The sequence below is a fragment of the Artibeus jamaicensis genome, unplaced genomic scaffold (genome assembly GCF_021234435.1).
Source record: "Artibeus jamaicensis isolate MK-2021 breed Jamaican fruit bat unplaced genomic scaffold, CSHL_Jam_final contig_391, whole genome shotgun sequence".
Classification (NCBI taxonomy): domain Eukaryota; kingdom Metazoa; phylum Chordata; class Mammalia; order Chiroptera; family Phyllostomidae; genus Artibeus; species Artibeus jamaicensis.
This window is the reverse complement of record NW_026521814.1, coordinates 1,630,937-1,645,992: the sequence shown is the minus strand read 5'-3', so window position 1 is coordinate 1,645,992 and position 15,056 is coordinate 1,630,937. Positions and strand designations below refer to the sequence as shown.

The following is a 15,056-nucleotide window of genomic DNA, read 5'->3' as shown; positions in this document are numbered from 1 at the left end:
TTAGTATTAATATATACTTAAGTTTAAATAGTTATTTATTAAAAAGTTAATAAAACTAATGTCATTTTGATGAACACATATCAAATCAGAAGTTGCAAGGCTCACAACTTCAGCATCCATTTGCTTCTAAATTTTATATGCATTGCTCAGTTTAGAGAAAAGTTGAATTCACATGCTACATAATTGCAAATATTACAATATTTATCCCATTAGATGCATGTCAGCTTATGTGCACTTGAGGGAAGTTTAACATAAAGTTAAGTACTTTCGAATTAATGTTTGATCGTTTTTGCTAGATGCTTGCTATGGAGTAGTTCATTATTTCTGTTTTTGCTTTCTGTGTGATGTCTGCAAATAGTTTTACTTTGATTTAATAATGTTACCTTGCTTTGTATTTGTTGGCTAATTATTATTTGAATGTTCTTAAACTTTGGATTCTAAGCTTTGGAGTTGATTTAATGACCACGGAAAACATTTCATACTCACTTAAAAGAACAAATGTCTCATTCATCTGAGAGTCCTAAAGAGTTTTATCTACAGAAATTCAAGAGAAATTAATTTTACATTTATAAAATAATCAAGTGATCTATATCATAATATAGACATGGGATTTCTACCAGCCTTGAAAAAATTTTCTGAAACTTCAGGCAACTTTTAAAAATCTGACTTCATAACAGTCAATATTAGAAATGTGAAATTGGAAATTATCGCTCACCTTAAATCAACTGTTACCTCAAGGGTTCATTTAAAAACTGACTAGTATTACAAACATAATACTTGACATGAAAAGCCAAGTGTGGGAACTTCTGGGTAAACCTTGTTTTTTTTTAATCTGGGCATTTAGAGAAAGGCTTGAGAGTAGGTCAATTTTCAGAGTGTGTTTCATTCACCGTTGTGCTCCCACGCCTAGCACAGTGTCTGGTATACAGGTGCATAATAAATGTTTGCTAAAGGAATGAGGACTACTTTCCCACATGCAGGCCATGAAGCTGATTCTGTACAGTGCTCCAGTTCCATGGCCTTTGGACTCAGACTTGGTCAATAAAACATTGGATCTACACAGTGAAAGATGCTTTGTTCCCTAGGTGTTTCAGAACGTGACAGACAAGAAGGCTGTGTAGGTGTTAGTAGAAACGACTGTAACAGTCATTAAACCAGCTTATGTCCTGGTGTGTACTTGACATGGCTACTCTTTCCAGCCAGATCTGCTTGGCATGGTAATATGGCAATGTTTGAGAGCTACTTGAGGAAGTTCCAAATCAGGTAATTTAGCAGAAGAACTAAACCTCACCAAAAAAAAAGTACAGTGAGTAGGAAGAGAGAAAGGCCACACTGCTGGGACCAATGGAATGGGGTGCCTTAGATAAATATTTACTTAAACCTTTCATTTTCCCATTCTTTTTCAATGTTCTTTTATCTCTATTTCACTACAGCTCCCTTTCTTTTAACTCTCCTTTTAAAAGCACCTTTACTTAGGCATAAGATTCCAAAGCTGCTAACTTATTTGGGATGTGCAAAATTCTGGACAAGTAAGAGAGTTAGTTACAGAATATTAACTTCCATTGCGTTTTACTTGAGTGATCTATGTAACTTAAGAAACTCAGGTAACGATTACTACCACAGGAGTGTTATTTAATCTAGGCAAGTCCGTCATGCCAAGATCTGTGAATGTTTCCCCGGTGCAGAGGCTTCTCCACAGAACTCTATGGTGCCTCTAAACTGAGGTTATTTTTTCCAATGGCTGTTACTTCCGATAGAATGACCATTCGGAGATGGCAACATTTAACAAGGACACTTGAGAATGGTGCCGAAAAACTTTTCCTTTTCAGTATTTGTGAGTGATTCTCGTACTAGAATTCCAAGAACACACTTGTAAATTGATTTTAGTTAACTATCCAAAGGTCATAATACAACTCCCAGTGAAAACCTAAATACAAGTAAGTCAAAACATTTCATGGAAGTCAGAAACAGGGAACAATGGTTAGAGAAATGAAAGGAAAAAGAATTCTAAAACCCTGTTGAGGCAATGGAGCACAAAATGTTTAAACTCTGTGGAGGTAATGGAACACAAACCTTAGCAGGGAATTTCTTATTCACCAGGGAAAAAAAAAGAAAATAACACAGTGGATCCCGTATCTGTCAATTTTGAGCTAAAGAGAACCTATCAGTTCTTCATGACAGTAAATATTTGTCCCAGGAAGAAAGAAGGAAGGACAGGAAGGAGGGAGGGAGGAAGAAAGGGAGGGTCAGAGTGAACTGTCTTGAATATTTACAATTCATGGGATGATTTACATATGTCATTGCATTTAGCTGTGAGCATGACCCTGTCGAGTACATATTATCAAGTTTTTTTGTAGTAGAAGAAACTGAATCTCAAAAGTCATTGACTTGACCAAGGTCACAAATAGTAATTGATAAAACTAGACTTTTTCACATGCCTATCTGATTCCATAGCTAATAAAACACACCCAAAGAAATAAATCTCCTCTACCTCTATTGCATCTGCACCTTCCAAGTCAAAGAGCATGTATGCACATGCACATACACGCACAAGTTTCCCTCTACACCCAAGCTAACCTTAGATAGTGTAACTGAGAAATTTCATGAAAATGTCAGACATAGCCACTACAAGGTCAATATCCTCATTCCAGCTACTATAGTGGTAGCACTATCTCCCCTATATGTGTGAAATATAAAATGCCATTTGTACTTTATTATAGCTAAATATTAAGGGAAAAAGAGGCATATCTAACTTGTTTCTCGGTGACTGAGAGTCCATTTTTTATTTGTATGGAGACATCTGAGAGTTTTACTGAGACCACAACAGTGGGCTTCATAAGAAAAGTAAATTATATGCCAATGAACAGTTGTTTCCATACTTTAACACTCCCAAATAAAGCAGCCCCTTTTCAAAACACAGTGTCCAAACCTAGCTTAACTCCAGTCTATCATCACTTACCACGAAATCCAATGTGATAGTTTCAACAGGGAGAAGGGGTCAGCAACTTAGAGGGTTGGTACCATGAGAGGAGTGGAGCTGCTGAATCACAATGAAAAGTGAGAAGAGTCTTTGCAGAAATGGGCAAAGACTAAGCAAGTTACATTTTGAATAAGGCTTTAGTCCAAGTGGAAAATCTGCCAAGAGTCCAGTCACGTAGATGAAGCCTGGAAGCTCCAGTTAAGGACAAAGGTTCAGCTGAGTCCCTAGGAACTCAGGTGGAGGAAGGCTCATTCCCTTCGGATCTGAGCCAGGTAACACAGGAACTCCAGCACAGAGTCTGAGTCCCTACAGCTGTGCAGAGCTGGGTGAGCAGTGTCTGACGATTAGCACACGATTGGTAACTTATGACAAATTTCAATATTGTAAAAAAATTTTATTCTCTGGCAAAGAAACACAGATGGATGAAGTGACTTGCACAAGCATGAGTCTGTGGCGAATTCATGACCAAAACTCATATTCTGTGGGTTTTCTTCTGAAGCACCCTTGACCCATTTCTGTGGGTGACTCTGCAGTGTAGGAGACAAGATTGGAAATAGCAGTTGCTGTGTTTCAGATCTATCGTGGGTCCTTTTATATTGTAACCAAAGTCAGGCTGACCGACCGCATCACACAGTGGCCCTGCCGAACCAGGATCCCTGCTTTAATATTTAAACTAATAATCATTGTAAGTTAACTCAAATATAATCTAATTTGAATATAATCTATGGGTCACATATACTTAAATTATCTATACAAATAATTCATGATTACTTTCAGCTATATTGGACAGTAGTAGCAAGGTTGGCCCAGAAAGGTAGGAAATCCTTAAGTTGCATTGTTAGGCACTATACCATGACTCCTCCCTCTTCCCAAAAAAATGCATTTCAATGGTTATATTTGTACTAATAAAGTCAACATGAGAATTAAAATTCTCATATATGAAACTCAAAAGAGCTAAATACAGAGAAGCAAGAGTTGAGTGTCTTTTCCCATTGAAAACTGGGAATTCTACAGAATAACATAAAATTTTATTCAGTTTAAGTTGAGTAGCACTTGTCACAAGTGATTTTCAATCTTTCCTACAAGTTTTAAATTAGTCACTGAATCGGTTGTCAAAATAGCAGCACTGTTAGAAGCTTTATATATTCGCTACAAATTCTGGCACAATTTCCAATTAATTCTGAAAACTAAACTATACTTTTAAAGTATGTTTGCTGTTCTTCCTCTTTCTCTATTTTCAGTGCTTATCACAATATTTACCATTAATAACATGCATATGAAACATAAATATGCCAAGTACAGTTAACTAAGAGCACTCTCTGGTATATGACATTCGCAAATACAATGAATGGCTATTTCAGGATCATTATTTTACTAATTATAACTAAGACAGGTATACCAGAGATAGCCATCCAAATTGACTTGAGATTCCTTCAAAAAGCTGTCTTTCTAATTGTACTGCCCTTCATTAATTATGTCTTATTAATTGTCACATTGTATTATGCCTGTGCACAGTATGATGTTAAATAACATAACGCAGAGAATGAGAAGCACTGTGAAATGTTGTAGGCATTCCATTTTAATGAGACAGAATTTGTGTTGAGTCTGAATGCCTGCAGTTAATTTAGAGAACAAGCATTTGAGTTAAAATTCTAACGTGTTTAGCAAACCAAGTATTCATTAAGGTAGGCGAGGTGGAAGCATTGTGAGAACTCCTGTGTGACAATTAACCACACCTGCGGTTCTGTGAGCAACAAATATACTTTATTGCAGGTGGAAGTACCCTGTGCGCTGTAGTATGAAACTCTTTACTTGTTTTCCTCAGGTCCTCAAGGGTTTCCCAGAATGTTTACAAGCTGACATTTGTCTACATCTCAACCAGACTTTGCTGCAAAACTGCAAAGCCTTTCGGGGGGCAAGTAAAGGTTGCCTTAGAGCTTTGGCAATGAAGTTCAAGACCACCCATGCACCTCCAGGAGACACTCTGGTTCACTGTGGGGATGTCCTCACTGCACTTTATTTCTTATCCAGAGGCTCCATTGAAATACTCAAAGATGACATTGTGGTAGCTATTCTGGGTGAGTGTTTTAGAACTGGAGGGTGACAAATTTTGGTATAAGCTGGTGCAATGAGTAGTTTAAAATAACAGAAAAAAAGTAGTGATCTGTTTACTTATGAGTACAATTTAAGACTAATGGGTAATTTTTAAGTTTTATTTAAATGCAAATTCAAATCAAATTAACATCTCAGAAAATATGTTTTCTCGACTCTCACATTTTCCCTGATGTGTAAACTGTTTCATTACTCCCTTTTGTCCTTGTCAGCTCCTTTGACATTCAAGGCCCAATATTTGAAAGTAGTCAATACTTTCCTTTTCATCTGGGAAGACGTTGGATTCATGTTTGATCCCTTAACACCTTAAATAAGATGTACATGTTGTAAGCATACTGGCCAACATGTGCCAATGCCCTCTCTTGAACTGGATTTATGTTTTGATGTATTTCATCTATTTGCCATGTACTTTTACCTGTTATGTTCCATCAAACAGAATTATTTGAGTCATTATCTAGGTAACATAGAGCTATGAACTTCTGGTGGGGATATTATAATTAGTGATAAACTGGTTTGGGTGCAAAAGAGAATCATCTGTCCAATCTGTCTCTTCAAAAAAAATTAGCCAGAGTAACTTGTAAGCCTTCTTTGGCATATCATGAGAGCAGGGGCAAACAAGGTTGCAGAGGAAAAGGTCAGTTCTTTCCTACCCCTGAGCCAGTAGGTTGCAACCTCAGGCTACCCTTAGCAACACCCATCCTCACCCTTTAGTGTTTTCAATCACTTGCACTTTTTCCCTGTGGATTAAATGCAGGTCTGCTTATAATTCAATTATTTTCTTTCATTGATGTTAACATCCAAAAAGGTAAGGATGTAGTCTGTTCTCTTCTGCACAGAACCAGAGTATGGTCCTATGGCATTGCATAGAACCCAATGCACAAGTGGAGATGTCTGAGTGATTTCTATATATTTTGTTAATTTTATCATTGTAACAGCCTTAAAATTTTTTTCTAAATTTGACAAGACGCACAATTCAGTTTACAATACAATAAGCACACAAGAATAAAAACGTATTCTAAGTCACTTAGCAAACATACAATAGGATTTTCACCAGATTTGGCCTTCGACGGTTTGCTCTGGGATACTGCAGGGAAGGAGCATGCTTCACTGCCTTCCTAATCTTTAAATCAGCCAGAGTCAGTTTCTACAGGAAAGTAATATGCCTTCTTTCTTTAGAAAGAGTATAGTTAAGGTATACATGTAGACTGGCTTACTTTTTGCTCATTTACAGTCACTTAAGCTAATTAAAATGCAAAGCCCATGCTGAATTTAATCAGGGATTTTCTTTGATGACACCTATACTGACATATCAAAATTGTAAAAAACTAAAAGAGATTCTCTTTTGATCATTTCATTTAAATCTACAACTAAAATCCTTGCAAATTATGATTATTAATTCTATTTTTTAAATGCAAGCATGCATTTAAATTAAAGTTAATATATTACTCTAATATCCATTTTTATTATAAAGATATGGTATCCAATTTCTTCCCCCAAAATTCACATTTAAGATAAGAACATTACAGCATTTTTTTGATTAGTTAGACCTTTATTATTTCAAAGTCTTATAGTTTGCATGGTTGGGTATATATGAACTTGTCTAACAAAATAGAATGAACAGATCCAGGAAGTTTCTTTTTTCAAATATGAAAAGAAGCTTCAGGATATATGTAAGAAAGTACTATTTTATACTGCCATTGAGGATCTTTAAAAATTATACAATTAATAATATAGTGGTAGTTACTAAGTACATATTTCACAGGTACAATTTTTAAATGTTCTGACATTCAGAGAAAGAAAAATCTAAGTGGCCATGACATTCAGAGGAAATATCGGGGGGAAATTAAACATAAGAGGTATGTAGAGATTTTGCCTGGAGTCAGAATACATGGGATTTAATCATGGTTACTCTCTCCTCCAACTAAGGTGACCTTGACTTAATCAGTTTAACTCTTTAATCCCCTTTCCATAGTAATAAAAATCAGATAATAATTAGTAATTTCTTCATGAGGTTATTTGGGGTATTAAATGAAATAATGTGCCTAAACATTTGACACAGTGCCTAGCACCTACTTAGTCCTCAATGAGCATTTGTTGTTGTTATTGTCACTATCATCCTACCATTCAACAGGGCCTGGCAAAGCAGGTGGTGTAAGGCCAGGCAGAGGGGATGGAGAAGGCCTGTCAGAATCCAGACACTGAAATAACTCCATGCTTGGCAAGAATGCTAGGAAACACTTTCAGAATCAAGGCCGTGTGGTACAAAAGCATGCCTGTATATGTTCAGAAAATATAACTAGATTTATTAAGCAATTAGACAAATTCAGTAAAGGCAAATCCGATAGTGCTTACTAAGGGAAACAGGGTATATTCAGATTGTACCCCTTGTCGTCAAAGTGTTGAAAGTGTTGCACCAGGGCCCCATGCTCAGCGTTTCCTGCAGAGACCATCCTAAGACAGAAAGTTCATGAATCTGACCCACCTTTTCCGATTGACAAAATTAGACCACACCTACTATATGGCAAGAAGGATTTTCAGCCATGTGGGGCGTGGCTGACTAAAACCATGTTTGCTGCATTCCAGTTGTTTAGCCAAAAAAGCAAAACAAGAAAATAATGGGGATTATATTAGGACCAGTGCGCTAAGAGGCAGACCCCATTCAACGAACATGACTGAGGTATTCTGCAGCTCAAGGGTCTGCTGGCCATAGGGTTTACATTCAAAATCTGCAGTTCAGAAGTTAGTCAGTGTTCTCATCTACTTTTAGGAAAAACAAAATATTAAATTCAGATTTTTTTATTTTCTTTTCTTTTTTCTTGTTTTAAGGGAAAAACGATATATTTGGAGAAATGGTTCATCTTTATGCCAAACCTGGAAAGTCTAATGCAGATGTGAGAGCTCTCACATACTGTGACTTGCACAAGATCCAGAGAGAAGACTTGTTAGAGGTTTTGGACATGTATCCCGAGTTTTCCGATCACTTTCTCACAAACCTGGAGCTGACTTTCAACCTAAGACATGAGAGTGCAAAGGTATATGTTAACCGTTTTCTTATTTCTTGTACTTTTGACATTTTATTTTATTCTCGGGGTGCTCAAATACCCCTGAAATGTCAAGCAAAATACTGTAGCAAAATTTTACCAATTCTGAATATCCGGAATTAAAAAGCCAACTTAATATTGAAATTTCTACGGCCATACCGCCCTGAACGTACCCGATCTCGTCTGAAATTTCTAAATTATAGGGAATTAATTCAGTCTCATTTCTTTGAAATATACTACATAACTTTAAGTAGGTCAGTTAAGTTTGACCTTTTAAGAACTCTTAGGTTACATACTTGATTTTAAATAGCCTTGGTGTGTATTGGGTGTGCCAACTATTTGTAAGAAATTGGTGATTCTAGACTATTGAAAATTCCCTAAACAAGTGTATGTTATGCAGAAGTGAAGCTATTCTTTTAGCTATCTTTTACACATTTATTGGTTAGCAATGTATTTTTAATAATAATAAAATAATTAAACTTACTTTAGTTTAAGTCCATATTTAATACAGTTTCCGAATCACAGAGGTAAAAATTAATCAGACTTATACATGAGTTAAAACTAGTACCACAGAACAAATAACATATAGTATAATAAAAATATGCTAAATGATTCTACATACAATTTCACCTGGAATGAGTTTTGAGAGTATAGCCCTTATATTCCTCACTCTCCTCCACTATGAAAATATATCCTATGATCTACTACTATTTTAAGAATAGAGAACTTACGCTGCAACCCACTAGATTATTCCTCCATCCTCTTCCCCCCAACATCCTATAACACCAACTCCAATTCTAAATACTTTTTATTGTCAGATATGAACTGTCGGACTTTTGAAACTTGTCCGTGTATTTTAATGCTAACTATATACTCTCTGGAAAAACAGATGCTCAAGTCAATCATTAGGTAAAAGTTGGTAGATGTAATTCTTCCTAGAGCTACAGTCATTTCCGGACATTGTGAAAAACTTAAAGATAAACTTAAATAAAAAGTTTCTTTTATTTTTAATTACAGTTTGCATCCAATATTATTTGTATTAGTTTCAGGTATACAGTATAATGAGTATACATTTATACAGTTTATAAAATGATCCTCCCACTAATCACAGTACCTACCTGGCACGGTATATACTTAGTACAATATTATTGACTATATTTTCTATGCTGTACTTTACATCCCTGTGACTAATTCGCACTTCTTAATCCCTGCATTATTTTCACTACAGTACCCATCCTGCCTTTCATCTAGCAACCTTCAGTTTGTTTTCTGTATCTATGAGTCTGTTTCTATTTGGTTTGTTTATTTTCTTTAGAGTCCACAGATAAGTGAAACCATATAATATTTACCTTTCTCCGACTAATTGATTTTACTAGCATAATACCCTCTAGCTTCTCCATGTTATTGCAAAGTAAGATTTTATTCTTTTTTATGGCTGAGTAATATTCCATTGCATAAACATATACCACTTCTGTATCTATTTATTGTGCATTGATAGGCACTTGAGTTGCTTCTATATCTTGCCTATTGTAAATAACTCTACAGTAAACATAGGGGTGCATATATCTTTTTGAATTAGTGCTTTAGATTTCTTCAAACATATACCCAGAAATATAACTGCTGGGTTATACAGTAGTTCTATTTTTACTTCTTTGAAGAATCTCCGTACTGTTTTCCACAGTGGCTGCACCAATTTGCAATCTCAACTGGGCACTAGGGTTCTCTATTTTCTTCATATCCTCATCAACATTTGTTGTTTACTGATTTATTGATGATAGCCACTCTGAAAAATGTGAGGTAATGGCTTATTGTGGTTTTAATTTGCATTTCTGTGATAATTAGTGACATTGGGCATCTTTTCATATGTCTCTTAGCCATTCGTATGTCCTCTTTTTTTGTTAAGATTTTATTTATTTATTTTTAGAGAGGGGGAAGGGAGGGAGAAAGAGAGGGAGAGAAACATCAATGTCTGGTTGCCTCTCATATGGCCCCCACTGGGGACCTGGCCTGAAATGCAGGCATGTGCCCTGGCTGGGAATCGAACCTGTGACCCTTTGGTTCACAGGCTGGCACTCAATCTACTGAGCCACACCAGCCAGGGCCTGTGTGTCCTCTTAAAGAAATGTCTTTCAGGTCTTCTATCCATTCTCAATTGTTTAATTGTTTGATGTTGAGTTGTATGAGTTCTTTATAAATTGTGGCTATTAACCCCTTATAGAGTGTATCATTAACAAATACATTTTCCCATTCAGTATGTTGTCTTTTCATTTTGTTGATGATTTCCTTTGCTACACAAAAATTTTTAGTTTGACTTTTAAGGTCACTAAGGTATGTGAAACACCAGCTCAGCTCAGCTAATTCTTTACAAAACTCTGAAAAGTTAAAAAATATTTAGGTAGTAAGATGTTCAAATTACCATTAGCATGTTTTAATAATGGTTTTACTTCAGCATTTTATCAAATCCCAGTTTAATGTTACCAAACTTATTCTGAGTTTGCCTGGAAGACAACAAACATCTACCACAGGTATCGCTACATAAAAATTTAGTCAGTGACCAAGCAAAGAAAACAAGAGCCTCCTTTTTCTTTATTTAGGAGATTACCTTTATATTTACAAGACTGGCATTTTACAAAGTGAACAAGAGGGGTAAGGGAGGAGGAACTGGGAGAAAAATAAACAGTTCAAAGCATAGGGTTTATTAAATTTAGCATATTAATTGTTGTGAACTTTAGTTTATTTTTTGTGTATTTTATTGAATGTGGTGGGGTGATATTGGTTAATAAAATTATATAGGTTTCTGGTGTACAATTCTATAAAATATCATCTGTTTACTGTACTGTGTGTTCACCACCCCCAGTCAAGTCTCCTTCTATCATTACTTATCCCTGCTTTACCCTTTCTACCTCTCCCACTGTGAGGGCAACTTTCCTTGAAAGTCCTCCCTGCCTCCACAAATGAGAGTAGACATGACTGAGACATGATGTGATCTGCTTGGGGAGGACAGGTGGCCATTTTTCCAGAGGAAAAAGGCCATGAGCAGTGGCCAGTTTCTCAGGGGAAAAAGGAGTTGAGCCCCCTCCTCTAGAGACTTTTATTGGGTTGTAATACACAGGAGTACAGGGCAGCAAGGATCAAACAGTAGATAGTCTGAGTCAGAATCTGTCAGGCAGAGAGTTTTAGCGCTTCCTGCTTGATCCCTTAACATATGAATGAAAGCACTCTTAGTAGAGCAGATTTCACAAGTTTGTCAGGAAGTCTTTGTGATGCTAGATTTTCCCCCAGGACACGCTCTAGCAAGGCAAGGAGCTGCACCCCTCCCCATCAGGTATTCAGGCTTAAGGGAATTAGAGCCAAGAAGCACTTCTCAGAGAACATGGGGACTCAGGCTATGTCAAAGCGTGGGGGGCAAGAGTCCATTGCTCCCTGTCGCAGCCCCCCGGAGTCCTTCCATGAAGGCCTCCCACAGGATCGAGTCTGGCTTAGGTTTTCCCCCACTGTGAAGGGTCTTACCTGTCATTGACTTCCAGCCAAGCTTTGGGGGCAGGGAGAGGAAACTGAGGCAGTGTTTGCTATCAGACACAGGCTTTGTCTCCTGTGGCTCACATTCCAAAGGTTGTCTCTCACCCTTAACCACAAGGGGTCGAGATACAATTCCTAAAACCAGGCAGAGCGGTCTACAACACCCCACCTCCCTTTCCCTCTGGTAATCACCATCTTATTGTCTATATCTGTGAGATTTTGGGGGGTTATTTGCTTACTTTGCCTTTTTTACCCAGCTCCCCAACACCCCTCCATGCTAACAGCAGTCAGTCTATTCTCTGTATCTATGAGTCTGTTTCTGTTTTGTTTATTAGTTTATTTTGTTCATTAGATTCCACATATAAGTGAAATCATATGGTATTTGTCTTTCTCTGACTGGCTTATTTCACTTAGCATAATACTCTCCAGGTCCATCCATGCTGCCACAAAGGGTAAGATTTCCTTTTTTTTTACAGCAAGTAGTATTCCATTGTGTAAATGTACCACCTTCCAATCATTACCATGTAATTTAAACATCATAGCTAATTATAATTTGTTCACATTTTCTCCGAAGTAATACACATTCTTCAAAGTTCTTAAAATTATTATTATTATTTTTATTTTAACTTTACCAAGTTACATAAAATACATTTCACTTCAAGAAACACGTTGTCTCTAAATATCGTCAACATCATTCCCAAACACTTCTAATGAACAACTTCTAAAACTATAATTTCCCTTCAGATGGCGAAACTATCAGAATTATTGTATCAATCTACTTTATAATTTAGAGACAATCAATAAGCAAAGCATCTTAGCTGTTTGCCTGCACCTAATAATTCTCAAGTGGTTGAAATTATATGAAATAGTAAAGAGTTTACTGAGAATGCATTATGTCCAAATTGAATAATCTTTCATTTTATCTTCATGTTCTATCACCAAAGGCAGACCTGCTGCTACGATCACAGTCCATGAATAACTCTGAAGGAGACAAACTGCGAAGAAGGAAACTATCATTTGATAGTGAAGGAGAGACAGGTAATTCATTCTATTAATAAAGTTGGAATGTAGAGCATGTAGTTATTAGCTCTTCTTACTTAATTGCTCATTGTCCTTCTGATTTCAAAGGGAAACTGTAATTGGGTTTGAGAAAGGCAAATCTTTGCTTCTTTCTGTACTTAATGATATGGTTTCTGACTGACAGCTTTCAGTGATGTCATTCAGCAAAGCCATCTGATGTCTACTACAAGGACATCACAGATAAAGGAATAGAGCAGATTGCTTTTGTTTTTAAAGAAGCCGATTAATAACGATGGAAAAGCTATGTCTCAGAGTTCTGAACTGGGTGTTCTGCAGGGAAGACTCTCCTTGAAGGCCAAGGGCTCAATTCTCTCACACACATGAATGATATTTGCTAGTTCTATTTTTCCTCATATCCTCGCAGACACTTGCCACTCCTGTCCTCTCTAGGTTTTTCTGTCCTTTTAACGATTCTTTATGTTCTACTCATACATACAATAAACATACATTTAACACTTACATTTTTAAAGACCTATCCCATTTCTGAGAAACAAATTGTGTAAAAGAGGCCTTGCCCTCTGTAGGAAGAGATAGGACCCACACTCTATCATTTCAGATAGAAGTGGTAGGTGCTGTAACTAGATTAAGCTCACCTCAGTGGGAACCCAAATGAGGCTGCATCTAATTGTGCCTGGCCAGGTGGAAGAAGGCTTTCCTTAAGGAGCCTCCACTCTTGCTCCATGCTGATCCACAGACACTCTAGTCTTCACCTTATTTGGCCTGTTAGCAGAATCACTGTAAACCAGGTCCTTTCTTCTTGTATATTCTGCTCTTGGCATCTGCAACACTACACTCTTCCTATTTGCCTCCTACTTGCACTAACTCCCTGAATATGAATATAGGATTATTATCTTCTAAACTGGTCCATTACTTATTAGAGTTTCTCAAGCCATGGCCCTAGGCCCTCTTTTCTTCATATTCTGTATCATACTCTTTCCTTGGGTCATCTTATTTATGCCTACGGTTTTATTATATTCTTACATAGGAAATGTGCATAATTGCTTCTTAATCCCAGACCATCTAAACTTTGTCTCATACTTCTGCCTATTAAACCATCAACTTGAAATCTCAAAAGCAGCTTAAACTGAAGATTTTGTAAACTAAATTCATGACATCTCCCTGGAAACCTGCCTCTTCATCAGTTGCTAGGTTGCTAAATGGCACCATCATAAATCAGTTGCACAAGCCAGATACCTACCTAGGTTCTAAACCTCTCTGTCAACTCTGGCAACAAGTCTTATTATTGTTACCTCCAATACATCTCCATTTAGTCATCAAATTAGGTTGGTTTCAGTATACTTTCCATCTTCATCGCCACAACTCTGAGCCAAGTTACCAAAATGTTACCTAGAATACTGAAAGAGCATGCTAACTCACCTTGCCTCTCTTTGATCAATTCTCCATGCTGGAAAACTGGTAACATTTTTCTAAATGCATTTATGTCTATCTCACCCACATACTTAAAGCCCTTTAAGGTCTTTCCATGTCCTAAAATCTTAATAAGGTGGTCTGTAACCACCTCTTCAATTTGATCTACTACTATCCTTTCTATCACTACTTAACCTGGCTTTCCACAATCAACGTCTCTCTATTGTAGCATTCTAATTGTATTCTGTTTATTTGCATCATTATTTCATAGGTATTTTCTGCTTTTAGATCATAAGCCCATGAAGGTGGTAAATATTTAGTCACCTTTCAGTATTTGCCACATCACAGTGTACAACAAATATTTTTGAAACAATTAATGCATTAAAGAAAATAAAATGCACCCATCTTCCCTGTGATTCTCTTCCTCCTCTTGCCTTCTTAATCCAAGTTTCTTCTCATTTTTCTTCTCTCTGAATTCTCTCCTTAGGGGAGCTCATCTACTTGCTTGAACTTGCTCTATATTGCCCTCCCATTCATGTAAATTGTTTCTGTGTTTTTGCCTATATTATCAATACAGAGAGATCTGATCAGATCACTGGGGAGGAGAGGGGTCAGGCAATGGTAAACAGTCTGGGACATGATTGGCTGAGAAGCTGAATGCCTTCAAAAGTGCATGAAATTATGGGCCAGAAGATTTAAAACAAAACTTGTTCTCCTGCTCTTCTACCTTGAGGATGCCTGGATGGTCCTGCTGCAGCTGCCTGCATTTCTCAATGAGCAAGCAGTATTTTGCATGGGAAGGAACTCAGGCACAGCTCTACCTGGCAGAGCGTGACAGGGTTATTCTTCATTGGGTGTTCTAAAGGGGCTTATCTCTGAGGTAGAGGACTGACATTCTTCAAAAGTTGTGCCATTTTTGTATTTTATGTTGTTTTAGTTTATAAACTAACTAATTC

At 36.9% G+C, this 15,056-nt stretch overlaps 1 protein-coding gene across 1 annotated transcript in view; it reads left to right on the top strand.

Moving 5' to 3' along the window:
• KCNH7 (potassium voltage-gated channel subfamily H member 7) overlaps positions 1 to 15,056 on the top strand; it is a 470,253-nt gene that overhangs the window by 432,338 nt on the left and 22,859 nt on the right. The window contains exons 10-12 of the mRNA XM_053665157.1: positions 4,806 to 5,058; positions 7,919 to 8,124; positions 12,597 to 12,690. Coding sequence (XP_053521132.1) covers positions 4,806 to 5,058; positions 7,919 to 8,124; positions 12,597 to 12,690 — 553 coding nt within the window. The remainder of the gene's footprint in view (positions 1 to 4,805; positions 5,059 to 7,918; positions 8,125 to 12,596; positions 12,691 to 15,056) is intronic.